This window comes from Zonotrichia albicollis, chromosome Z, assembly GCF_047830755.1.
Source record: "Zonotrichia albicollis isolate bZonAlb1 chromosome Z, bZonAlb1.hap1, whole genome shotgun sequence".
Classification (NCBI taxonomy): domain Eukaryota; kingdom Metazoa; phylum Chordata; class Aves; order Passeriformes; family Passerellidae; genus Zonotrichia; species Zonotrichia albicollis.
The window spans coordinates 50162800-50189885 of record NC_133860.1 but is presented as its reverse complement, the minus strand read 5'-3'; the positions used below and the strand labels follow the sequence as shown (position 1 = coordinate 50189885).

Here is a 27086-nt window from a genome sequence, read left to right as displayed (position 1 = left end):
CAGGACAGCTACATCTTGCATGATGTACCGGCAGGGAGAAAACAAACATCCCTTTTACTTTTTAAACCTCAAAAAATTAAGAAAGAATTTATAAAGATGTAATTTTATATTAAAAGGTCTATTCTTCAATATAGGTCACTCCTATCCTTTCACTTATTAAAAACTGGAGAGTAGTCACCTTAGCAGAAAAAAACAGATACAGTAAGACAAAATTTAACTTACATAAAAGGCAACTCTTAAATCATTCTATTGAAAAAGCATCAAAGATATATTACATCCCAATATTCAGCAAGGAGATCAAAGTGCTATAAAGACATATTGATTAGATGTCTCACTTCCTTCTGGATATGCTTTGAGTCATACCAAGTGCCAAACGAGAACACAAAGCTTAATAAACAAGATATAAGTTTCCCTGAGCATAGCAAATACAGATCCTTAAATAGGGAAGTTAAACAGTGACAGTGAATTCAGTGAAAACTGAATTATTATTTATATTTTTCTCTTTTGGTATATTTCTTAACTATAAGAAAAATGGCGCCATGATGGTACAAAACTTGGAAAGTTACCTACTTCACTATAAATGACAAATATGCCTATCGCTAGGTGATACCATGCAAGTAATTATTTTAGTAAACTAAGTATATTATTAACTTTTTCTAAGAACACTTGTTTCTTCCTTCTCACACTTGAGAAATTTTCTGATAAACAATGAAGTAGTATTTATAAAGAAATGTCGGAACTGCTACTTAGAATTGAGAATCTTTATGTCATAATTCTAAAATCACTCAATTTCTTATCGAAAAGTCTACAGACAAATAAAACAAAACAAAATACTAACAAACATAACCCCCAAAATACAACACTTAAGGTGGTTTTACTTTAACTAGAAAGAATTGGGAACATTTTAAAGTCTTTTTAACTGAGAAGTAAAATGATCTAGCAACAAGAATCTCACTGGACTTTTCACAAATACATATTGTGAAAGACAACACAAAAAATTAGGCAGCAATAAATATAACATCTGTTTTGAGTTTGTTGCCCTGCTATAATTTTGAAGAGCTTCCATGCTCTACTAGAGGAAAGCATAGGTACAGATTTTGGAAGCTGAAATTGGTATAAATTTTGAAAAACTTTCCCCTTTTCAAGGGGAAACCACTGAATACCTAATGGAGTATCAAATTAAATTAAAAGATCAAATTATATGAAGGATAGGCCCAGCTGCTGTCATAGCATGCAGCCAAGGGAATACAGGTGCAAAGGAATGCATCTCTTGTTTTAGTCTTATGCCAGTTAGATACATACTTAATTATATTCCAAGAGTTTAATTATATTTCAATAGCTATTTGAAAGATTTTACCTATGGTTTGACAAGAAGATACAAAGATATTTGCAGAATTAGTTGCACACAAAGAGAAAGGGAGAACATAGGAAAACATGACTCAGGTGAAAAATGATGAGGCCCTGGAGATATCCTAAATAAACAGCAGCAAAAAGGAAATCTACCTACAAAAGACTTGTATAACAAGAAGATACAGAATGTATATAGTGGAAAGTACTACACATTGATATCTATACAACCAGGAAAAATAGGGTATAGAACACCTTCTTTAAAAAAATCTCATGCTGTTTTAAAGATCTATTGATCCCCTCTGCACATCTCAAGGTAACGCAGTTACTTTGTAGTTGATCCAATAATGTAACAAAGATCTCCCAGGCACTGGATTTACCAAGAAGCTTTTCGGTATTTTTGAGTGGAAACTGAAAGATAGTTGAAGGTCTTGAAATAACAGGAGTAAGTGGTATGAAAGTACATATGCTTAATAACCACATGATGTAATTACACAATAATCCCATTTTTCTTCCAAATTACTTGTCAATAAATCTTTCTCACTGCACTATAAATTCCAGGGTCATGGACAGAGGTATTTATTAGTATAATTACAATGCAGAAATAAAACCATTAAGCTTTTAGATCCTGATATTGTTCCATTTATTCTCTCCTTTCCCCAAGGGGGAGGCAAATAGTTCCTACAAATGAAATACCCAGAAAATATTGCAAGCTACTTTTAAAAGACTAAAAATGTGCTGGTTCGTGCAATTACTTTGTTTAAGTTATCTTTTCTCTTTATCTAAACTTTGACAGAATGTCAGATTTATCCTTTTTTTTTAATACTATAGTGCAGCAAACAGACTCAGGATCAAAAGAGTTCTCTGAAATAGGCAACATTACTACACTATTAACACCAAAGCACTCTGGATTTCACTCTGTGCCAGTCAGTCATACATTAGACCTAAAATCCCAAGGTGTCATGTAAATGCATGACTCATAAAGTGACTGTTGAATAGGGCTATTGAATCAGACTAGCATGAACAAACCTATTCCATAATTTTCAGGAGAAGGGTAACCTATTCTTACCTGGAATTCAACTTGTGGTCGTAGCTTTCAAAGATTAGCTTTCAAAGATTAACTACAGTGATGCTACATAATAATGACTTATTCCAGTGTTCTCAGTGTCTAAATTACATACAAATTGATTTAAGAGTGAGAGCATTTTCTCAGAGTTATCTTAAACTCTTCAGCAAGTTAAAAATAAAATAGAGGTTTTCTTACTTAGGGATGTTTTTATTTATCAGATAAATAATGTTTACATCTGATTAGATTGAACATAAATGTAATAAATTGCCAATTACTTTCATTCTTCTTCCAATGTAAAGTAGCATTGGATACAGTTTTATCATTTTCTTGCTATATAAAGGTAGTAAATAATATACATGAATAACATTCTTAATACCAACCAATAAAATATTGTATAGTGGCATAATTTAGGAAAAAAGAAATGTTCACCTGGTGTAAATACATGTTCAAATTCCAATGTATTGTTCAAATTCCAAAACCTTAACATTGCTCAGAAATTAACTGACATTCAACTTGTAAAACTGGACAGAGGAGGAAATGCAGAAAAATGAAACAGAAACACAACAGTAATGATAATATCCTTTCAAAATAAGAGCTTCCAATTAAATTATGGTTGTGTGATTTATACTACAATATTTTGCATTGTTGCATTGACCTTCATGTTAATGCAAACATACAATGAATTCAAAATCACATTGACTTAAAGTTTAACTTTGACAGACTTTAACTTTATTCCTCCTCCCATTCTGGTTATTACTTACATATTTTCCAGAAAGTTTGACTCAGAACTAAGTTAATGCAGACCTTCAACAACTTGGTTGATAGTTGCTTGGCTACTTCATTGATGACTACAGCACAAAAACAAATCTAAAAACCATGTACTGACTTCAGTCCCTTGAGACTAATGTAATACGGATGAATGTTCTAGATACAGAGCAAAGGAAACAGACAGATTTAAAAACCTATCTAAGAGCAAGTTCTTCACTCATTTGTTGCTGGGCACTGGAACAGCTCCCAGGGAAGTGGCCACAGCAGCAGCCTGACAGAGCTCAAGAAGCATTTGGACAGTGTTCTCAGGCACAGGTGTGACAGGGATAGCCCTGTGCAGGGCCAGGAGCTGGGTGTTGATGATCATTGTAAATCCCAGCCGAGTGTTTCCTGTGATTCAGTGAATTTAACTCCCTGAACAAACCACAGAAACATGAAATTTAAAGTGAAGTTCAGAGATCTGAAACACAGACTCAGTAATAATAGTAGAGTGCAGACTTTATCTAGGCTGTGTTCTGTTTCCTTTTGCAAAAAAGAGCTCTCAGATCTAACCCACAATTTTGTGCTATCTATGTGTCTTCCTATTATGTAAAGACAGCAGCTGCTAGAAGGAAGACTATCCCTTCCCATAAACCTAAATTCCACATGCAATGCATTGCAAACTATAAAAAAAAAAAATAGCACAAAGGACTAGCTGTATGACAAGTTTCTAGGTAACATAAATCTTTGAAGACTAAGAAGTTAGCAGTAGTGGAAGTTATGTAATAGAGCAGAATGAACAGTTCTATTTATTTTACAAATAGTGTTAACACAAATTGAAGTACCTGACAAATCTCCTTAACCTCCTATTTATTGTACTAAGAAGACACATTACCACTTTCGACTAAGAACATAGCAGATGACAATACTAATCCATTCTTACCTACTTTATATGTTATTTAGGTGCTCAGAACATAAACAGTATGGAATTTAAAAAAAAACCCAACAACCCCCCACATTTAATTAATGAATTAGGAATTTTAGTTTCCAACCTATTCAGGAGGGAGCTTGCTTCTCTTTAAATGCCAAATTTCACTAATATAAATCTTCTGTTAAGTTAGATGTTAGCAGTAATCAGCTATATTGCTTTCTTTAAGAAACAGCCTTACATTTAATCCGGCAATACACAGAAATGCAGTTTCTTGACAAAGAGACAAACAAGTTTTTAGAATCAACTGTATCCCTCAGTGCATCCAAATTCTAGCAACCTTTTCAACTTAAGATGTCAAAGGAAAAAAAAATCCCAAATCCTAGTTCTGTTCTTACTGTTAATCTTTCTGAGGAGCATGAAAATCACTTCCTCTTCCTCAGGCAAGTGAAGTCTTTTAGCCTTTCTCCAAGTTAGAATACTGCAGCATTTTCGTAAATAACTGCAAAACTCACTCACAAAGTATGTGTAGTGGTATTAGTAAAGGAAATTGTGTAAATATTTGAAATGGTCTTTCAGAGAAAATATATGTCTATAAATATATGAAGAAGAAAAGCAAATAAAAGCAGAAAATTGTGTATCATTTTCACCTCAAATTCACACAAGATCAGACAGCCTGCTGAGAGAAACATTCACTTCTAACAAACAGAGAAATCCCAATCTTCATCTGAATCTAGTAAATTCAGATATATCTATTTAGTGAAGGATGCACTGAACAAAGAATATGTATGTATGATTTGAATGACATAGGTATTGAAAAGAACACTTCAAATCTTCCCACCAGAAAACACCTTTTTGTGAGTGTTATCAAAGCATCTGTATGAAATTTTTTTTCCTCATAATTTTATTCTGTCATAAATTAATCACAGCTTCACTAAACTTACCAGATTAAACAACCCAAAATTTAGGGTGCCTTCTTTTAAAACAAGTATTGAAGTTTATATTGAGGCATATCGGTATCAAGCTATATGATTTAACATCTATTGCACTGGAGTTATTAATTAACAATTTATAGAAATTGTTCTATAAATAGAACCTTAAAAATATGCAGGTACTACCATACCTAAAAAGAAATAAATATATAGGCTGTGCATATCAATAAGAAACATAAATACTTTACTTGATTAAGACCAGCTGGTATCAGGAATTAAAAATATGTCTGTTATTGATACCTGTTTACGTTATTTGTGTAAGAGTTTCTCTTCAAAGAATAAGGAACCAGAGCAAATGGTTCACCTCATCTAATAAAAAGAAGTGCTGTTAAAGAGTTGCTTAGTTCCAGCTGACCTTGAATGTAATTGGCTACTTTGGATGTCTCTATGGTATATGCCACTAAGAAGATAAAAATATACAGGATTAAAATCTGAACTGATAAAGCTAAGAAATTAAGTATTACTCCTGTAATAAGCCTACTTTATGAAAGTACGTGAATACTAAAATATCTCCTTACTGATTGCTGTCGAACTGTGAATAAGTTTAAAAATAAGCTATCAAAAGCAGAAGTATCTAATATTTTAATTTTCTTCTTCTTACCTGTTAAAAATTATGATTAAAGAATTCAAAGCATGTCTATTTTTTTTTCACACCATGTCTATCTACCTGACCTTACTTGTATGCCATCACACTCACCAAATTTTTATATACACTGAAGTCTATACAAGTAATATTATTTTGTATCTTAAAATAAAGATGGAGGCATTTATTTTATATTTTGGTTTTTTACAGTGCAACAGTAAAAATGCTCTTCTTTTTTCTGTATTATTTAAGCATTCACTTGAAACCCTATACAATTTTAAGAACATTGTTTTACAAGGTTGATTATTGCAAAGATGAGATTGTTTCACTGTACTGAAAAATGAAAGCTACAAAAAGCCCCACAAAACCCCCAAACATTTTAAGCCACAAAACCCAACTAAGTTAAATAAAAGAGTCTATCAATTAAGATGCCAGGGCAGAGACCATTTCTTCCTGTTGTGAATAAAGGCATGAACAAGCTTGTGTGGTGGTTAACTGTGGGAAAGAAAAGAGACTTTTTCTTTAATTTTAAAAACCAAAATATATAGGGCTCAAAATTTAAGAACCACTTTTACTCCTTGGTATCAATGTATTATGTTAGACTGCCACTTGAATTTTGAAAGTACTTATACAACACAGGTTTGGAATTGTAGAAACAACGATAAAAAGTGAAGGTGAAATGATGATTTAGGATGCATACATTATAAAATTGTATCTGCATGACTAAAAAAAAATCAAGGACCACAAGATATTTATCATGTTTTGACATGTTACCACAACTTTCCTGTCTCCTTTTTTGATTCAGTCACAGATATATGCTGTTATAACAAAAATGCAATTTTGTGCTACATTTTGTAGTAAATATTATGAAGAAATTAAGATATATCAATTAATTTTCTAAGTTGAGGAACAGAGTAAGAAGACTACAATTTAAATTTGGTTTAAAACTCCTCAATGGGAAGGATTGATACTTACAAAGTAATAAACCAAACCAGTGTACCTGTCAGTAGCAAACTGTAGCCCTAAGGTTTATATTGTCAATGTTCTTTGCCTCTATTCTATCACCTATATTATTACATTGCATTGTATCTTGAAAGATTTGAGCAATAACCAAGCATTTTACACTAAATTAAGTTGTTCCAGTAGCAAACAACTGTTAAAGAACTGCAGAATTAGGATGCATTTTAGGATCATGACTGTCTCAAAAAAAATTGTATGTAGCCTTCAATTAATAAAAACCAGAAGCTGTGAAATGTAATTCAGTATCCAATAATCTATGTAACCTATTTGTTTAAAAGTTTTTCCTATATTTTGATTGCCTACAATTGACCTTTCTCTTCACAGTCTCTGAACAAATGAAAACAAGACAAGTAAAACATGGTGAAAAAACATGTATTAATGTACAAAAAGTAGACAGAAATGAAGATTTCAAATACAATTTGTCTTCTAGACCTTGCCTTCTTTATATTCCTAATAGCCATTTAAAAATCTCGAATCAAGCATTTCTCAAAGAAATCAAACACAAGACTAACATCCTATATATACACTGCAGTTATATCAGAAAGAAAATAGCAATAGTATTAACAAGTAACCTGACTGAAAACACTAGCTATTTATCAAGTGAAACACCTAAGACTAGGGAATTGTGAGGGAGGAAAAAAAACCTACAGAAGCCAACAGGTAAATTGGAAATGTCATGGTCTTTTAGCCTTAGTGAGGTAAGGCATTTTTAGTAAATAATAACACCAGTGAAAACACTCCTTAATAAATTTAACAACTTCCTTCAGCATCCTCCACTATACATCATTTGAAATCTCTACTTTGCTGCAGCTCATCCTCTTTGACATGTACTTTCATTGTAATATTTTCAATATTTATGACATTCCTACTACTTTTGCAGCTGGAATCATTTTGGTTCTCCTCCTGCTTGACACCTCTTCTCTCAGAATTATAAGTGCTTGTATTTCTCAAAATACTGGTGAAGCAGTCTCTTTGCTCAGTTATCAATTCACAGCGGAAAACTGGGAGATGAAAAGACAGCAGTAGGGCTGAAGAGCAGACACAAGCAGCAAAGCTTGCTTTAAATAGAAAATAACTAAAAGCTGCCGAGCTCAGGTCACCACCCATTACTGACTTGCCATCACAAAGTTTTCTCTCTTCCCATGTTAGATATCCACCTGGTTTCAAATACTCAAATACTCTCAAATACCTCAAATACTCTCTCTGTTCAAATACCTCAAATACTCTCTCTGTTTCTTTGTTTGTCATCAGAGATTCTGATAACATCATCTTTTCCCTCATTACTCATTACATCTACAGAAAGTTCTAAATTCTGATGAAAAAAGGATATATCTCTATTGTCGCCTCGCATATTCCAAACTGACAAATGTATGCTCCATACTAAGATTATATTCAGGAAACAGACAATCCAGGTTTTAAAATATTATCGTGACCTCTATCAAAAATCAAAGTATCCCTGTGCTTTTTAATTTATTTTTTCTATACATTGCAAACACCTTGTGATAGCTAGATCTGTCACTTATGTCCCCTATAAATTTCACACACTTCACATATATTAGTGCACATCACCCAGTTTCAAGAGCAGAAAAGTGATGTTATACATTGAAGAATCTTGAAAGTGTTTCTAAGTACCCTAAAATTTCAATGGGCTATGTAGTATGTTGCATTTACATTTTATTTACACAAGAACTACGACATTTGGCTTATTCACCAAAAAAATATTTCAGGTGCCTAATTAGTGCCTAATCATCTTACCTTTACAGATTCACTTAAGACTTGGGTTCTATCTGCTTCTTCACTGGATTGCAGTTCTAGTTTATTATTTAACTCCTGTAGCTGTTGTGCTTGTTCATTCAAAAGCAATTGTGCCTGATGCTCCCGATGTAATGCATTATTTAATTCTTCACATACACTTTCAAACCTCTCATGGGTGATTAATTTCTGATAAGAAAAATAAATTGTGTTTGATTATGTAACTATACTTACCTGTTTACATACTTGACTTCCCAAGTTCCACTTGGGAGCATATTAAATTCTAAAATAAAAGTATGCTAAAGGTTATGATTTATTTAGGTTTTTTAACTCAAAGACAGACCACCAAGCAATGAAATGGCCAGACAACTTTATTCACTGTATTTTTTCAAAACAGCATTCAGACTACTGTAAACAGTATGCATTTGCTATTCTATTCAAATTAACACCCTAGATTGCTAAGAAACAATATTTAGAAGGAAATATGCAGATAAATGTCCCACATTTTAGTGCATATCTTGTCAATCCTTGTAAACATCTTCCTGAACTCTTTCTCACTTTCCAAAAGTGTTCCAGAAAGACAAAATAGTTCTTCAAGGAAAATCATTGTCAACACTTGAATGGCAATCTAAACTGTAATAATTTCTTCCAATTTTCCCAGAACTGTAAGCATTAAAACTCAGTATGAGCAAAACTGAAGATAAGCAGATATAATTTTGTCTGTTTGAGTAAGAAAAACCAATATTAAACCAATATTTTACCAGCTAGGAATAGGAAGAAGAATTGATTTGACACTATCTGTTAAATATTCTCTGCTTGGAAGCACCTTGATTGGGACACACTGATGAGTCTACCAACTATGCTTCAGTATCAGGTCACAGCCACAGAAAACACAGCTTTTTCTGGGCCACAGCTGTTTTAGCTGTACAGTGTACCTGTTGAACATGTATTCATTAACCATTCTTAATTCTTAAGCATTAACAATCTCAAACAGTTCAAAAATATGTTCAATTCTGAATGCAACCTGCAAGAAATAAGCATAGTAGGCAAGGTTCATAGTGAACCTCCAGCATGCTAAAGAAAAACAAGTTTCTTCCCCTGCAAGGGCTGAAGACACAGTTCTGTACATATGACAGGGGTCTAACTGAGAACCCACCAAATACCATTACCCCTCAATTACCATGTCTATTAGTCACAATACTGTGGTTTCAAGCAGTTAAGGAACCTTTTTGTTGTGTCTTCTTGCTCCTGTTGGACATCCTATTTACAGGCTAGCAAATGCACTGCGTTTAAGTAAATAAATCAGTGACAACTAGGAGTCAGAGGAATTTGGTGCATACATGCTAGCAGGAATGGAGGAGACTTTTTTTCCCCTTCCATAAACTTAGTCCTTCAGAGGAACAGCCACACTAAAATTTGCATTGATTAACTCAGGTCATAACCCAGCATCAAAGATACAAAAAAATGTCTATCATAATATTCAGCAATATCCACACAGAGTTTATACTTCTTGAAGTTCTCATGAACACACTTATTCAATACCCTCATGGCAGCTGACTTTAATCTGCTGAAATGAGATCTATAAATGTTTTTGGGGTATATAAATCACATCAACATTTTCAACACACAGAAGAAAACGTGGTTGCTGAAGACCAAACATATAATTTACAAGATTCTCATTCTACAAATCAAAAAGAAACTCTTGGGGAAGGGAAGCCTTTCTAAACACATCTGACTTCTAGTTTAGTGACCCTTATAATGCAAATCTTCTGGAAAATTCTTTTAACATTAGAATGATTTTTATACTTATTTTCAAAAGAATACACACAAACATGTCTTATAAGCAGTCACCTCTAAATCAAATATACTTACTTGCTTAAGCATATTTAATTGCTCTTGCAGCCTCTGTGCTTTGTCTGCTTCTTTTTTTATCTCGCTGAAATTTGATTTGAATTCTGCAAGTTGTAGGCGCAGTGAGAGGCGTTCCACTTCTGCTGTATGTAGTCTTTGTGTAAATTCAAATATTTGCTTCTGCAAGGATTCTATGTTTTTCTGTTAATAATCAGAAATAAATTTATATGCTTTAACATGAACTATTTTATCAATAAAAGAGTCACATGTAATACCCAAGCAAATTGGACAAAACTCTCATTTTGTCCATCATCTCTAAGATGCATGAGTGCAAAATGTGAACTTGTTTCACCTTCGTACTCTTGGGGGTAACTGAAAATTCTGTTTTCAAGAAAGTACTATTTTAATGTCAGGCCCACAATAAAAGACCAATTATTTCAGGTTTCTCCTTTCTCTCTGATTATAGGGAAAAGGCTATCTTTACTGAAAGATGGAACGCAAAGCACGAGAAAACAGAAACACCACCCCCCACCCCCCAAAAAAGAAACCACAACAAAAAAACAACTCAGTAACATTTAATTGAAGCCAAAAGCAAGTTAGTTCTTACAAAGCAAATACAACTTTGAAAGAACTTTAAAAACCCTTTTTCTTAGATACATCAAATATCTTCTTAAAATTCTTTGACATAAAAGAAAAAGTACATTGGTGCTCTAATGCTTCTGGGTGTTGGGAATCTGATGTCTCCATAGTTGCAATGGTTCAATGTAACAGTCTCATAAACTGAAACAAAATTAAGGTGCTATCAAGAGAGCTTCATCCCAACACTTAGGCCATGAACCTACGGCTTACATAAGGTAGGACTATAATTATGCGTACCATACTGGATACTCTGTCACACAATCCAGCTTCCAGGGCCTGGTTATTTATTTTATTGAGTCCATGAGCCAGGCACTGTACCAAGGAGTCTTTCTCCAGATAAGTAATGCACTTGCAGTGGTGTAATGGAACCGTCTCCATTATAACACTCAGCTTGTCCATAAGTTTTGAAAATGAATTCCTGGCTGCATTTAACAGTAACTTTCCAGAAAGCCAGGACTTTGTACCTTTAAAAAAAAACAAAACAAAAAAAAAACCAGACAAACAAAACCCCCAAACAAACAAACAAAAAAACCCCTACGAAACAACAAAACCCAAATCAAAACACAGAAAAGAAACATCAAGTAGGTTATTAGTTTCAGTTTCTTTCAGTGAAAGAAACCACAGTAAAGAAGATCTTAAAGCTACTCAATAGAAATTTTCCATTAAGGACTGGAAGATTGAGTCCAAAGGAATATTTCAGAGAGAGACTTGAAGACAAATTGTGTATTTAGCAATGAAAATCCTAATCCTATCAATTTGCAAATGGGAGGGTAGAATAAGATTCTAAAGAATAGGATTTCTTTGTCATCAGACTACTTGTCCAGTTGTTATCATGTTCTCCAGTACCATCCTTTCTAAAGACTTTAGTGTTCTAATTTTGTAATTCAGAAAACATGCAAGACAAATGCAAGCAAATAGAAGTCAGGTCAAATAAGTAAGAACTAATAGCACATGGTAAAACACTTTATTGTAATATTTACAATGCAAACTTCTGAGGGTTTCCTGATTTTTCCTCCCTCCCCTCTACAGATGTCTAAATCATTTGCTGTTCAAAATTAGTGAGGCTTGGTACCTTAATGCCATACTATTTATATTCTGAGACAGGAGAATATAATTTACCTTATTCCAAGGCAATTAAAATTTTACAGCTACAATTACGTATTTCCCCACAGGATTTTGGTAATCATCCTTCTCATATAATGGACTTAAGGCCCCAGCACACCCAACATGTCCTGCTTACTGCTAGATTCGTCAGGTCTGTAATTAATAATTGTGTTTAATGTTGATAAATAAAATTGTCAGTGCTCCTTCCACTAATTGGTATTCCAGATAACAGTTAATAGGTTTATTTATGCCTTAATAAAAGTCTTGTAATTTAGTTTTCCCTCTGCTAGGCAGGTCTTAATCTGTCATTACTTGTCTTATGATACTATCAGTGTAAGATGACAAGCATGGAAGAGCTTATTTACATTCAGTAGTACAGGAGATCTCCTGTTGCTGCAGTGAACTAAAATATTTGCTTAAGAGTATAAACAGAAAAAAATAACCCTGGCTTAAGTTAAAGAATTTCTGTTTATAGACTGTGAGGGAAAAAGCCAGAGGTACAAAGCAAACAGAACATGATTATTGATGTGTTTTTATTACAAATCTCATTGTAAAGAAGATTATTTACATGTGAGGCTGAGATTTATCTGTAAGCAATAACAAAAAAAGCACATGATAAAATCAAATATTTTATTTTCAAAGCTATTTTCCTGTTCAGGTTTGAAATAGCACCACTCCAGTGAGTCCAGTGCTTAACTGGAGTATCATTTTTGAGTACATGCTCTCTATAACTTCAGTAACTAGTAGATCTGTCTTTTCTTCATCACTAAAATAGCACCTTTGAGGTTAAAAATCTGATGAGGCATTTTTATCTTGCACTTCAACTAAACATCCTTTACAATAAAAAAAGTTATTCTTTTCATACCCAGAAAAAACTGCTATTGCAATTCTCCAGTCAGAATGCATTCACTAGCTGAATGTTTAGTTAAATTAACCTAAAATTAAAACTAGAACATTTTTATGGCCTTCTATGTAAGCTGATGCCAAAACCTTCTCAAAAACTGTCCTTTGCCATGATTTTTGGAATATATAGAATAAAGGAGCTCAATGAGCTACTGTTCCTTTGCTTTTCCTAGTATTTCCACTTGCTGTCTCAGGTTATGAGATATTGTTTGCCTGTCAGAAGCACATATTGTTTCTCCATATGTGCAGTACCTAGCATGGCAGCACTTTCCCTATGCCTAGAATCTCATGTTTAAATGTATCAAAAGTAAATTTAAAATAATAATGCAGACAAATGTGTTGTAGCATTTTCAAATGATCATTCCACTTCTCAACAAGCACTCCCCTTAACCAGCACAGTTCAAGATATCACAGAATCACAGAATCACCAGGTTGAAAGAGACCTTAAAAATCATCAAGTCCAACCCGTGCCCTAACACCTTAACTAAACCATGGCACTAAGTGCCACATCCAGTCTTTTTTTGAACACATCCAGGGATGGGGACTCCATCACCTCCCCAGGCAGGCCATTCCAATATTTTATCACTCTTTCTGTGAAAAACTTCTTCCTAATATACAACCTATATTTCCCCTGACACAGCTTGATCACAGCTTAAGGCATTTTCTTGGAATAGCAATAGTCATGTCCTCCATTATTTTTATGAAGAGTAGCTTTGACTAAATAGACAGAAATATTTTGAAGGAAGTTACTGATTGCTTTGAAAGATAAAATGAAAACATAAATCAGTTCCACAAGGAACTGTATCTATAACAACTGAGAGGAGAATAGACTGTTTAAGTATATATATCTTAAGTACCTGCCATGAAGGATGAAAGAATTACAATAAAAATTAAATTATGTGTTAAATTATGTACTTTATGATGTATCTAAGAAATTATTAACAGAAATACAGGTATACGACAAAGCAATTAAGTTTTACGTTAAGTAAATGGAAAAAAAGTGTCAAATATTACTTCACTGAAAGATGAAAAAACAAATTCAAACAAAAAAAATTCTTGTTTATTCTGTTTTGGTGAAACTGAACACCAGTCAGCAGGATTAACTTTGTACTATGCAAGACTTAAATGTTCATGTCAAACTTCTAAAGCTTTATATATTTAACAGTTGATGATATTTGTAGTGAAAACTTTGGCTGTTACTGTCTCTGGTTTATGACAGTACAGATTTTGTTCAAACAAACCTAAAATCTAACTTTACAAAAAAACCCAAAACAAACAAAAAAAACTCCAACACTGCAATGAATTTGCATTGAAACTGAAGCAAAGAGATCATTCCAAGGCATGCTGGAATGAGTCCCAAACTAACTAACACTATAAAGTGAAACGATCATCAATGTCAAAACAGAACCACTTATTTAAAAGACTGAGAAAGGTGCCCCAAATGGTTCCCCAGAACCTAGCCATTTTTAAACATAATTTCTAAGACACTGAATCATTCCATCTTGATGATCCAGACAGCACCTTCTTGTAGCACTCTCTCGTGTGACATATAGTCTAATCCGGAACTGCCATTATTTAAAGACATGAAAGGATTGCCTATTTATAATTTTTTAAGAAATTCAACATAATTGAAGTCAGTTTGAAGATTTAAGTTCTACTTAAACTATTACTTATAGAACATAATGTAATTTTCTAAGTGTGGAAGCTTTCAAATATATTCCTTCAGAGCCTAATTACTTCAACACTTCTGGAAATTTCATATCAAACTTTAAATTATTTATTACTATTTTTTGACCCAAAAATTCTTAGGAGACTTGATCTCATGAGCAACAGAATTCCAAGTAAAACATGAGCAGATAGACCTTGAGATTCTGTGGAAATTACTTAAACAGACGTAAGATATTAAAGAATCACCAAACTGACTGTGGTCATAACATTCCCAGCATGGTTCTTCCTAATTCTCAAAATCAAGCCTGTGTTGAGTGCAGAGATATCTAGTAAATAGAGATCAGTAGAATTCCCATATTGTTCAAACTGCCAAAATACCATGATGTTTAAGGTATTGTAATCAGTCGCTTCAGCAGATCCATGCTGCTGCTCCATTTCTCTCAATTATTCTTCAATTTGCTGTTCCTACACAATACTCTGTACACAGGAACACTTGCAGTATAAACCCTGTAAATACTCTGAAATACAGTTCAAACTTCGCTTTGTAAGGATATAAATTAAAGTTACTGAAAACAGGATGTCCAAAGAAGAAAGCTATGAAACTGAATCAAAACAATTTTGTTTCAGCGTCTTCTGGGATCGGTTTGTTATTTAGGCTTCTGGGAAATGAATCATCTTATTACTGTCCTGCTACTTCCATTTATTCATATAAATTATCTCTCCTTAAACATCCTTTATTCTGTGACAGAAGTGCTGGTATTTTAAAACTACAGTTTACTGAAGAACTAAGGATGGCAGCAATGCAGAGAACCAAGCAAACTCTTAGGTCAGTTCTCGCTGCAAATAAATAAAGGAAAATAGTTAACAGCTGGGAATCATGAGGTGATATTTCCAAAGACTGACACTACAATTTTTCATAGGCATTGTAGAATTCTATACAAGCAGAGACTGGGAAAATTAGGAAATCTAGACACATACCCAATTAAACATAAACTTAGAGAAGAAACATTGCAGAGACATAAAATAAGGACTGCTATGCATTGTATAAACTGAGAGCATTTTATTTCTCTCTCCAAAACTGTAAGATAGCAAATAAAGCACATGAAAATGTTATCCATGAAATTCACTGTTTTTTCAGATTTGGAACTACTAAATTCATATAATATAAAACACGGTATGAAATTATTTCCTTTCAGTCAGCAGCTGTAATATCCCAAGTTGAAGACATGACAGTTTTAGAGCCCGTACTTAAGAAATACACAAATCAAATAAAAACAAAACTACATAGATTTTCTTCATAGAAAAAAATATTAGGTTGAGCTCCAGGAAAACACTTCTTGAATATTAGACCAGATGAAGAAGATAACTGAGAACCTTGTAAGAGTTACTTCAAGGTTCTTACAAGAACCTTGTAAGAGTTACTTAATTTAAAAGGTTAGCCTACTTTTTAGGCTAAGCTTTTAAAAACAGGTTAGCCAAATATCTATTTGTGTGGTTTAGATTATTTTTAATATCTCACAGTCAAACAGGCAGAATGATATAAATGCTTTCTAAAAGCACTCTCCAGCCTTCTGTTCCCATGACTCTATATACCAGAAGGATAAAGTATCACATCACCAATTAAAGAAAATTCAATCTGTTCCATCAATACAGCTCTCAGGAGATTTGATCTAGAATAGTTTAAATAAATCCTAAAAATGGAGATGATGCAACCACCCTGATTATGTTTTTAATCTTCAACTACAAGAATATACTTTTAAAATTACCTGGTTTGTTGACAACATCCTGCAATTCAGTGACAGAACTGATTATTGCAGCAAGGAGGTCGGAACTAGCAAACCAGCTGAGTGCTTCCACACAGTCAAGCTCTTCATCTTCACAACCTATGGAATAGAATTGTAGCTACCAATATAACTCAATAACTTAAATGAGGCACACTACTTTCTCTTTCAGAAACTGACTAAAGCCAAAAGTTCATAAGCCATAGACTATTTTCAGGACAATTTAGACTGTATTAAATATCCTTCCACTAGCACTAAACCAGAAAAATAAATGAATCTTCTAGTTTCAAAAGCATTTTTTATACCATTTTTCCTTGTAGAGGGATACATAAGCTGGTTTGGTAACAGAAAGGGACTAAGAGGATATGTATTTCCTCTAAAGGAAATCCAGAAATCTTACATTAATATTTTACCCGAATCACTAAGAAACGTTTTCGCATTTTTCAATAGGAAATAAGTACTACAAGTCATTACTAAATGCATACACATTCTCAAAAATAATGCTGGTGGCAAATAATGTAGGAACATTTCAAGAAATTTATCACATAGGGCAGATGCGGTAGGACCTAGTTCTGAAATCTACAGTGCAAATATTGAGGGTATTAAACCATGGGAGCTCACGTGTGTAGTTGCAACTTTACTTGCATTGTCAAACAGACTAAGCATTTCATTTTAGGGGAAATTACATGCATCAAGTTATCTAGAAGTTCCAAATTCAGAAATTACATTTGTTAAAATGTCATTAAATTTGTATTTACACTCTATTATAAATAATATTATTATATGTTATTCACTAGCCATGTCTTTTGACACAACATTTATAAAAGAAGAAAAAAAACCAGCTTACTTAACAGATTACGCTTGCCTTTGGATTCTCCTACACAAACAGGAATTCCAATGCCTTCTTTTAAGCCATTTGTCCAGGTGAAGAGGGAACTAGAAGATTGTGCTAAAACCTTAAGTCTGTTGGCTGCCAAAACTGCAATCACAGCTCTTCGGAATACATAAATCAGGCCCTGAGATTTTCTTCTCTTTAGTTTTGCTTCATCCTGATTGTTTTCCTTATCATCAGAGAGAGCATGAACTAAGGTCCTAATCTTCTGGTTCACTAATTCATAAATGTTCGCCTGATCCTGGAGAAGGTCTCTTTGGGAAGACATAGCACACAGTCTGCCATACAGAGGATACAGGGCCCCTGCCAGTAGTGCACAAGCTGCCAGGAGGGAGGAATGCTCCTTTTGAAACTGTGTTAACATCTTTTTCACAGAAATGTTTTCAAGAGCCAATTTCTCTTGGCTTTTTTCAAGGACATAAATTTTTTCTTTATTTTTCTCTGCTGCTTCTTGGTACTCCTGGGATAAGAGAAAAAAACACCAAACAAAAAAACCCAGAAGAAATATTAACTAAAAGGTTTTTTTACTTAACAAAATCATTTTTACCTAGACAAAAGATAAAAGAAAATACTTTCTTTTTTCTTCACATTCAAGTAACACACTAAAGGAACAAATATTATTAGTAATGATGATAAAACTATCTCTCCTAAAAAACTGTTATACAATGAAATACATGAAAACAAAATAACAAAGTAAAATTTGCACAGTCTTCAGTTACAAATGGATTCCTAGGTTCCTGATGATTACCCTTAGTACTCCAATAGCCTGCACCTGGTTGTCCACAATGCAGTTTTATCAATTGACGTAACAACAATTGCTTAGTAAGGAATTACATGCTCCAATTTAAGAAAGATCATTGCTTTACAAACAAGAAATAAAGTTAGTATAAGGGAGAAGAAACAAATAAGGAAGGCTCTGGAACATAAACGTAGACAGATTGGCAGCAGCTGGAAAAGGGGAAGTAAAGGTGATCTCTTAATTACTTTGTAATCAACCCCCTACTTATATATTCACAGATTAATTAGGTCTCATACAGAAGTGAGTTTTCAAAAGAACAGTGTAATACAGATGTTTTTATTTTGCCTAGTACCATAATAGATTTTTTTAAGTTGCAGAACTTTTTTTTTCCTCTAAATGCCCTGAAATAGGGAAAGAGGGAGATTTAAAATAGCAAGCTGGTATAGAGAAATTAAGATGATAACAAGTCAGGAAATGCCAGGACTACAGTTAGAGGATGCAGACTGCAGTACTGGAATCAAGACGCTACACTGAGAGCTCTAAGTGACCTCAGAGACTTAAACTGGGTTTTTGATGCATAAAAGCCTGCTGTGATTGAAACAGTGACTACATTTAAACAGGCTCCACTGGTATAGGGAGATGATAAATTTTAGGCACTGCTCACAAAGACTGCATAAGCTCAAGTTAAATGCTAATACTTCAGCTACAACACATGGTCACAAAAAGGCAAACATAGATGCAACTACATGTCCATATGATGATGAAAACTGAGGATTTTATTTAAGTTTCAGATGCCTCTCTTAGAGCTATGGACAATTTTGTTGAACACAGAGTGACATTATTCCTGTAGCAGTGGTCCAAAAAGAAGCAAAAAGGTATTATCCAGCCATATTCTCCTGCATTCTACTTGGTACAGGTCCCAACTAGTGGTGAGCAAGGCATCCTAGTTTCTTTTACCTCCTCCATCAAGCACAAAAGGGAAAAAATATACACAGCTATCCCTAGAATGAAAATAGAAGATTCCACGCTTCTATAGAGATGTACCCTAGTCAGTTCAAAATGTCTTTGACCAAATAAATATTTTATAATTTTTTTGGAAGGGAAAGAATTTGTAATGCTATTAAAATACTTCAAGCCATACAAAAATAGAGTAGGCCACTAAAATATTTAATTTCAAAATGCAATTAACAGGCCACACATGTCACTTTACTATGCTGAAATAAAGTATGAACATGGACAATACTTTCAGTGCTACTGCATTATTTACAGTGTTTGATTTTTATAGATGAAAACCCTGATAGCATGACTGGAAGGAACTGAAAAGGTGAGCCAAATTTAGAAAACAGCCTATGGTTTCTGGCCATCACAGGTGAAAGGCCAATATCTAAGTAAACAAACTGTGATCCCTACAGGGTTATTGGGCAGCAATACCAATATTCAGCGCTCTTACTAATTAAGGAGCTTTTTTAATGCTTTTTGTGATATGGTAATATGCAAAAGTAAATGAGACAACCTTTGACTTCAGAAATGTAAGTTTTGCAAGAAAATAGACCTTCTCTCTTTTACTGGCTAATAATTTCTTTTGCTACACCAGACACTGTTTCTAGAGTTTTCTTTAAAGCTTAAAAGCACAGTTCTTGAAAGAGACATGGACTTTTCTTCCTAAACATTGGCAAGCTGGTTTCCTTTGGTGTTTGAGCTTTGAGGGGCACCTCACTGAGTTGCAGAGCTCTATCCATTCCAAGAAACCTTAACAAAAAATCAGGTGCTACTAGCAAAACTATTTTATCCTACTTCTTACTACACCCTTAGCCTTTATTCTGGCATGGAAACAGAACTGAAAACTAGAAATATAATGACACAGAGACTTCAAAAGGTTTTTCTTTTGGAGACCTGAGCATAGATGGCAGTAGAGGAGAGAGGGCCCACCCCCACATGCACTAAAGCTGCCCCCAGGGAGGGCAAGCAAGCAGCAACACAATGAACAGAGAGGGCAAACAGCATGAAACATGAGCCAGAGCACCATGACACTGTTTGCACATGCAGGGCAAGCAGGAAGGGCACTGAAGCACTGCCGCCTCAAGCACTTAGCTCAGTTGGTGATCTTCACTCTCAGTTATTGAGCTGAGGTGTGGTATTTGTTTGGACAAAAGTTACTTCCTCTGTGCACACCAAAAAGGAAGGGGCAACCCAGATGGAGTGCCCATGAAACCATGCAGGAGTCTGGGTCTCAGACTGCAGGGAACTGTGGAGCCCAGCACTGCTCTCAGGGCAGCAGAGACAACAGCTGTATGAATTGTGATCAGGTGGATGACTTACTGTGGTGGTTTGACCAGGAAGGAGAGGGAATTCTGGGAAGCTGTGGTCAAACCAATGAAGGTTTTGGGTTTGAGACTGGCACCCGGTGTAGCCAGTGGGGTTTGGACACACCTCCGAGAATACACAGGGGTTAAAAGCAGGGCACTGCCCTTGGCACGCTCTCTCTTAGGACGTCGCTGTGAAGAAGTCAGATCTCTCCCCCGTCCAGCCTTGCTGCTGGGCGGGGGAGGGCCAGCCATGCCGTAGGCCCGGGGCCTGGACAGAGATGGGAAGTGAGGGGCCTTCAAGGATGGAAGGGTGGAGGAGCCCCAAGAGACATCGAGACATCGGGCAGCCAGCCCCCCCCCCCCCCCCCAGGAGGGAGAGAGAGAGGGAGAGTCGGCGGTGATAGCAGCCGGCCCAGGAAGAGAAAGGGGGGGGGAAAAGGGTGCAGCCCGGCCGGCCGCAGCAGCAGCACGTGTGGGAGTATCATCTCGTCCCAGGACAGACAAAGACTGAAAACTTTTAACCCTTTCTTTCATGATTGGGGCCTTGCAAAAATGCTAATCCTCCTCGAAGCTGAATAAGAAGGGAGATAAGAGATGAGATGAGACAAGGACCTGGCCCGAAGAACGTGGAGATGATTGGATGGGGAGAGATGATTTGGAGTGGCCTTTTTGGCTGGACTTTTCTTGTGGCCATGGACTCAGTTGTTCCTGTGACACAGACTGCATTTAGGGGGAGGCAGTGCCTCAAAACCAGGAGGGTTCATTCGTGAGGACCCCCCGGCCCCAGGGGGTTGGAAAAATATGGGGGGGACAGATGTCCCAAAGCAGAGACTGTGCCCTTTTTGGAGTGAGACAAGGCATCCTTGAAAGACAACCCTAAAAGCAGCTCTGGCCATGTCTCAGTGGTGAGAGCACTGGGCATGGAAGGAAGATGTCACAAGCGGCAAAAGGACTTTTTTTCCGGGCGGTGCCGAAGTGACAAGGAAGCACACGAGGTTTCAGTGTGTTTCCAGGAGAAGCCTATGGAACAAGAAGGACTCCTTTCCTCTTCATGAACTGCAGTTTGAGTATACTAAAGTGTCGTGCCGGGCTGGGCAGTTGGTGTTTTGGGAGAATGTATCAGATTGGGAAAGTCAGGGAGTGGGGAGGAGGAAAGTTTTTTTTGTAAGGTTTTCAATTTCTTTTTTTTCTTTTCCTGTAGTTTAAGTAATAAAGTGTTCTTTATGTTTAAGTTAGAGCCTGTTTTGCTTATTCCTGGTCACATCTCACAGCAGACACCAGGGTGAGGAATTTTCATGGGGGGCACTGCCCCTGTGCCAGGCTCAAACCATGACACTTACAAAGCCTAACACTGGAGCTGAGAGAAAAAGTAGAAAAACTAAGAAGAAATAGGGAGCCTGAGGAAGAGACTGAGTGGTGGAGCTGCATTCTACCACACCTCAAATGCACCCACTGTCCACTTCACCTGAAGCAATGGATCCCCCCCTTCTCACCACCAGGCAACATGGGACCTTAGAGACAGAGATGAGTGGAAACAGATTTCTCCTTGGGCGGAGCAGGTGAATCTCCTCCCAAACTACTTACCTTCCTAGGTGCCCTTATACAGCAGGTATGGGGCCCTGGAATCTCAGAATCAGGGAAATGAGAATGTGGATGAAAGTCCATCTAGGCTGGACCGATTGTCTAGGACAGGGCAGCCTACCCCCTACATTTTGACCTCCTCAATTAAGAAAAAAAGGAACGGCAGTAGTGACTCCCTTTTTAGAGAAATGAAGAGCCCAGTATGCCAACCAGAATTAACCTATACAGAAGTATGTTGCCTCCATGCAGCCCAGATAAGAGACTGTCATGGTTTGAGCCTGGCACAGAGCCAGTGCCCCCATGAAAATGCCCTCACCCTGGTGTCTGCTGTGAGATGTGACCAGGAATAAGCAAAACAGGCTCCAGCTTAAACATAAAGAACACTTTATTACCTAAACTACAGGAAAATAGGGAAAAACTATAAGGAAAAGGAAAAAAAAAAATTGAAAACCTTACAAAAAAACCACTTTCCTCCTCCCCACTACCTGAATTTCCCAATCCGATACATTCTCCCAAATCACCAACTGCCCAGCCTGGCACCACACTTTAGTATACTCAAACTTCAGTTCATGAAGAGGAGAGGAGTCCTTCTTGTTCCATAGGCTTCCCCTGGAAACACGCTGAAACCTCTGTGCTTCCAATGTCACTCGGCACCGCCCGGAAAGTCCTTTTGCCGCTTGTGACATCTTCCTTCCATGCCCAGTGCTCTCACCACCGTGCATGGACCAGAGCTGCTTTTAGGGTTGTCTTTTAAGGATGCCTTGTCTCACTCCAAAAAGGCACAGTCTCTGCTTTGGGACATCTGTCCCCCCCATATTTTTCCAACCCCCTGGGGCCGAGGGGTCCCCACGATGAACCCTCCTGGTTCTGAGGCACTGCCTCCCCCAAAGTGACTGCACTCTGTGTCACAGGAACAAACTGAGTCCATGGCCACAAGAAAAGTCCAGCCAAAAGGCCACTCCAAGCATCTCTCTCTTCACTCAGCCAGTCTTCTCTACGTCCTTCGGGCCAGGTCCTTGTTTCATCTTATCTCTTATCTCCCTTCTTAGTCAGCTCCGAGGAGGATCAGCATTCTTGCAAGGCCCCAATCATGAAAGAAAGGGGTTAAAAATTTCAGTCTCTGCCTGTCTCAGAACAACGATACTCCCACACGCGCTGCTGCTGCGGCCGGCCGGGCTGCACCCTTCTCCCCCCTTTCTCCTCCTGGGCCGGCTGCTATCACATTCCGTCTCACCGACTCTCCCTCTCTCTCCCTCCTGGGGAGGAGGAAATGTCTGCCCGATGTCTCTTGGGGCTGCTCCTCCACCCTTCCATCCTTGAGGGCCTTCTCACCCCCATCTCTGTCCAGGCCCCGGGCCTACCGCATGGCTGCCCCTCCCCCGCCCAGCAGCAGCGGCTGGACAGGGGAGGGAGATCTGACCTCTTCTCCTTGACGTCCCAAGAGAGCCTCCCAGGGCCAGAGCTCTGCTTTTTAACCCCTGTGTATTCTCGGAGGTGTGTCCAAACTGCACTGGTCACACAAGGTGCCAATATCAAACTCCGAGCATCCATTGGTTTGACCACAGCCTCCCAGAATTCCCACTTCTTCCTGGTCAAACCACCACAGAGACATCACCAACAAACTGCCCACTGGTACAGCCAACTGACCACTACCCATTACCTGTTTACCAGGTGGGCAGCAACAAAGTTCCAATGAAAAGGCTGTGAATCATCAAGAGGACCTGAGTGCCTTGGGATAACTGGTCAAGGGATCTGGAGCACAAGCTCTTCTCTTCTCTTCTCTTCTCTTCTCTTCTCTTCTCTTCTCTTCTCTTCTCTTCTCTTCTCTTCTCTTCTCTTCTCTTCTCTTCTCTTCTCTTCTCTTCTCTTCTCTTCTCTTCTCTTCTCTTCTCTCCTTCCAGTTGTGGGGAATGATAGGGCAAAACCCAGGAAAATCCCAGAGGAACATATGGCTTCAAGGTGGTGTTACCAAGAAGAAAAGAAGGGTAATCGTAGTAGGTGATTCCCTCCTGAAGGGAACTGAGGGCCCCATATGTCGACCAGACCCATCCCACAGGGAAGTCTGTTGTCTCCCTGGGGCCCAGGTACAAAATGTCACTGAGAGACTTCCTGGGCTGATTCAGCCCTCTGATTATACCCACTGCTGATACTCCAGGCTGGCAGTGATGAGATTGAGAAGAGGAGTGTCAAGGTAATTAGAAAGGACTTCAGGGTGCTGGGTCAGGTAGTTGATAGGGCAGGAGCACAGGTAGTGTTCTGCTCAGTCCCTTTGGTGGCGGAGGAAAATGATGAAAGAAACAGAAGAATTCGCATCATCAACAAGCGGCTTAAGGGTTGGTGTCATCGGCAAAATTTTGGATTCTTTGATCATGGGGAAACTATTACAGCATCTTCTCTGCTGGAACCAGATGGGGTACACCTCTCTGTTAAGGGCAAAAGGTTTTTAGCTCATGAACTGGCAGGCCTCATTGAGAGAGCTTTAAACTACGTTTGAAGGGGGAAGGGGAACCAGCTAAGCAATCTGGAAACAGGCCCAAGAATTGCAAGGCTGAGTTAGGGGTGAAGTCAGTAGCTCAGATGAGGTGCATGTATACCAATGCACGCAGCTCGGGCAACAAACAAGAGCTGGAGGCCATGGTGCAACTGCAGAGCTGTGATGTAGTTGCCATCACGGAAACGTGGTGGGACGACTCACATAACTGGAGTACTGCACTGGATGGATGCAAGCTCTTCAGGAGAGACAGGAAAGGAAGAAGAGGTGGAGGGGTGGCCCTTTATATTAAGCAAACTGTTGATGCCATTGAAATTGAAACTAAGGAAGATGGAGTTGAATGTCTATGGGTAAGAATAAAGGGGAAGGCCAACAAGGCTGACACCATACTGGGAGTCTGTTATCGTCCACCCGACCAGGAAGAAGAGGTAGATCACTTATTCTATAAGCAGCTAGGTAATGTTTCAAGATCATCAGCCCTTGTTCTTGTGGGTGACTTCAACCTACCAGACATCTGCTGGGAACTTAATACAGCAATAAAAGAGGCAGTCCAGGAAATTCTTAGAATGTATGGAGGACAACTTTTTGTTGAAGCTGGTGGGTGAACCCACCAGGGGAGGGACTATGTTAGATCTGCTGTTTGCAAACAGAGATGGGCTGGTGGGAGATGTGGTGGTTGGAGGTCGCTTGGGGCAGAGTGATCATGAAATAATAGAGTTCTCAATATTTGGTGAAGTCAGGAAGAGCACCAGTAAAACTCCTGCATTGGACTTCCGGAGGGCAGACTTTGGCCTGTTTAGGAGACTTATTCAGAGCGTCCCTTGGGAAGCAGTCCTAAAAAACAAAGGAGTTCAGGAAGGGTGGGCATACCTCATAACAGGGATCTTGAGGGCACAGGAACAGACCATCCCTGTGTGCCGAAAGATCAGTCAACGGGGTAAACGTCCAGCCTGTCTGGGCAAGGAGGTTTGGGAGGAACTTAAGAATAAAAAGAAGATGTATCAGCATTGGAAGAAGGGTCAGGTCTCTAAGGAAGTATTCAAGAAGGCTGCTAGAGCATGCAGAAAAAAAATTAGGGAGGCCAAAGCTCAGTTTGAACTTAGAATGGCAACTTCTGTAAAGGATAATAAAAAATGTTTTTACAAATACATTAATGGTAGAAGGAAAGGTAAGACCAGCCTTTGTTCTTTATTGGACAAAGGAGGGAAATTAGTATCTGAAGATGAGGAAAAGGCAGAAGTGCTTAATGCCTATTTTGCCTCAGTTTTTAGTGGGAAGATGACTTGCCCTCAAGACACCTGCCCGCCTGGGCTGGTTGATGGTGACATGGAGCAGAATGGTCCCCCCATTATCCAAGAGGAGGCAGTCATAGAACTACTGAAATGCTTGGATATTCATAAATCTATGGGACCAGACAGAATCCACCCCAGGGTAATGAGAGAGCTGGCAAACGAGCTTGCAAAGCCACTCTCCAGAATTTACCAACAGTCCTGGCTCACTAGTGAGGTTCCGGATGACTGGAAGCTGGCCAATGTGATACCCATTCACAAAAAAGGTGCAAAGGAAGATCCTGGTAATTATAGACCAGTCAGCCTGACCTCAGTACCTGGCAAAATAATGGAACAGTTTATATTAAGCGCCATCACGCAAAATTTACAAGATGGCCAGGGTATCAGACCCAGCCAGCATGGATTTAGGAGGGGCAGGTCATGTTTGACCAACCTGGTCACCTTTTATGACCAGGTAAGCCGCCTAGTGGATGCAGGGAAGGCTGTAGATGTTGTTTACTTGGATTTCAGCAAGGCCTTTGACACTGTCTCCCACAGCATTCTCCTAGACAAGCCGGCAGCCCGTGGCTTGGACAGGAGCACTCTGTGCTGGGTTCAGAACTGGCTGCATGGCCGGCCCAGAGAGTGGTGGTGAATGGCACTGCATCCAGCTGGCGGCCAGTCACCAGTGGTGTCCCTCAGGGGTCTGTGCTGGGGCCAGTTCTGTTTAATATTTTAATTGATGACATGGATGAGGGTTTAGAGTCCTTTATTAGCAAATTTGCAGATGACACTAAGCTGGGAATGTGTGTTGATCTGTTAGAGGGACGTAGGGCTTTGCAGAAGGACTTGGAACGGTTGGATGGATGGGCAGAATCTAATGGGATGAGATTCAATAAATCCAAGTGCCGAGTCCTGCACTTTGGCCACAATAACCCCCTGCAACGATACAAGCTAGGAACGGTGTGGCTGGACAGTGCTCAGGTGGAAAGGGACCTGGAGGTGCTGGTTGACAGTCAGCTGAACATGAGCCAGCAGTGTGCCCAGGTGGCCAAGAACGTCAGTGGCATCCTGGGCAGTATCAGGAACGGTGTGGCCAGCAGGAGCAGGGAGGTCATTCTTCCCCTGTACTCAGCACTGGTGAGGCCTCACCTGGAGTATTGCATCCAGTTCTGGGCCCCTCACTTTAGGAGGGACGTTGAGATGCTTGAGCATGTCCGAAGGAGAGCAACAAGGCTGGAGAGGGGCTTGGAACACAAGCCATATGAAGAACGACTGAGGGAGCTGGGGCTGTTCAGCCTGGAGAAAAGGAGACTCAGGGGTGACCTTATCACTCTCTTCAACTTCCTGAAGGGTGGCTGTGGTGAGCTGGGGGTCGGTCTCTTTCTCCGGGCAACAACAGGCAGAACAAGAGGACACAGTCTC

General features: G+C 38.1%; 1 protein-coding gene across 6 annotated transcripts in view; it reads right to left on the bottom strand.

Annotated features, from left to right (window-relative positions):
* The window catches only part of CCDC171 (coiled-coil domain containing 171), a 266135-nt gene that overhangs the window by 171471 nt on the left and 67578 nt on the right, over positions 1 to 27086 (bottom strand). For 5 of the 6 annotated variants that reach the window (XR_012578224.1, XR_012578226.1, XR_012578225.1 and 2 more), the window contains exons 16-20: positions 17232 to 17736; positions 16370 to 16486; positions 11166 to 11392; positions 10311 to 10490; positions 8442 to 8627 (exon numbers count right to left, since the gene is read on the bottom strand). Coding sequence is in view for 2 of the 6 variants with exons in the window: in XM_026794231.2 (XP_026650032.2) it covers positions 8442 to 8627; positions 10311 to 10490; positions 11166 to 11392; positions 16370 to 16486; positions 17232 to 17736 (1215 nt within the window). In the remaining 4 variants the exon portion in view is untranslated. The remainder of the gene's footprint in view (positions 1 to 8441; positions 8628 to 10310; positions 10491 to 11165; positions 11393 to 16369; positions 16487 to 17231; positions 17737 to 27086) is intronic. The other variant, XR_012578227.1, reaches the window with a different exon arrangement.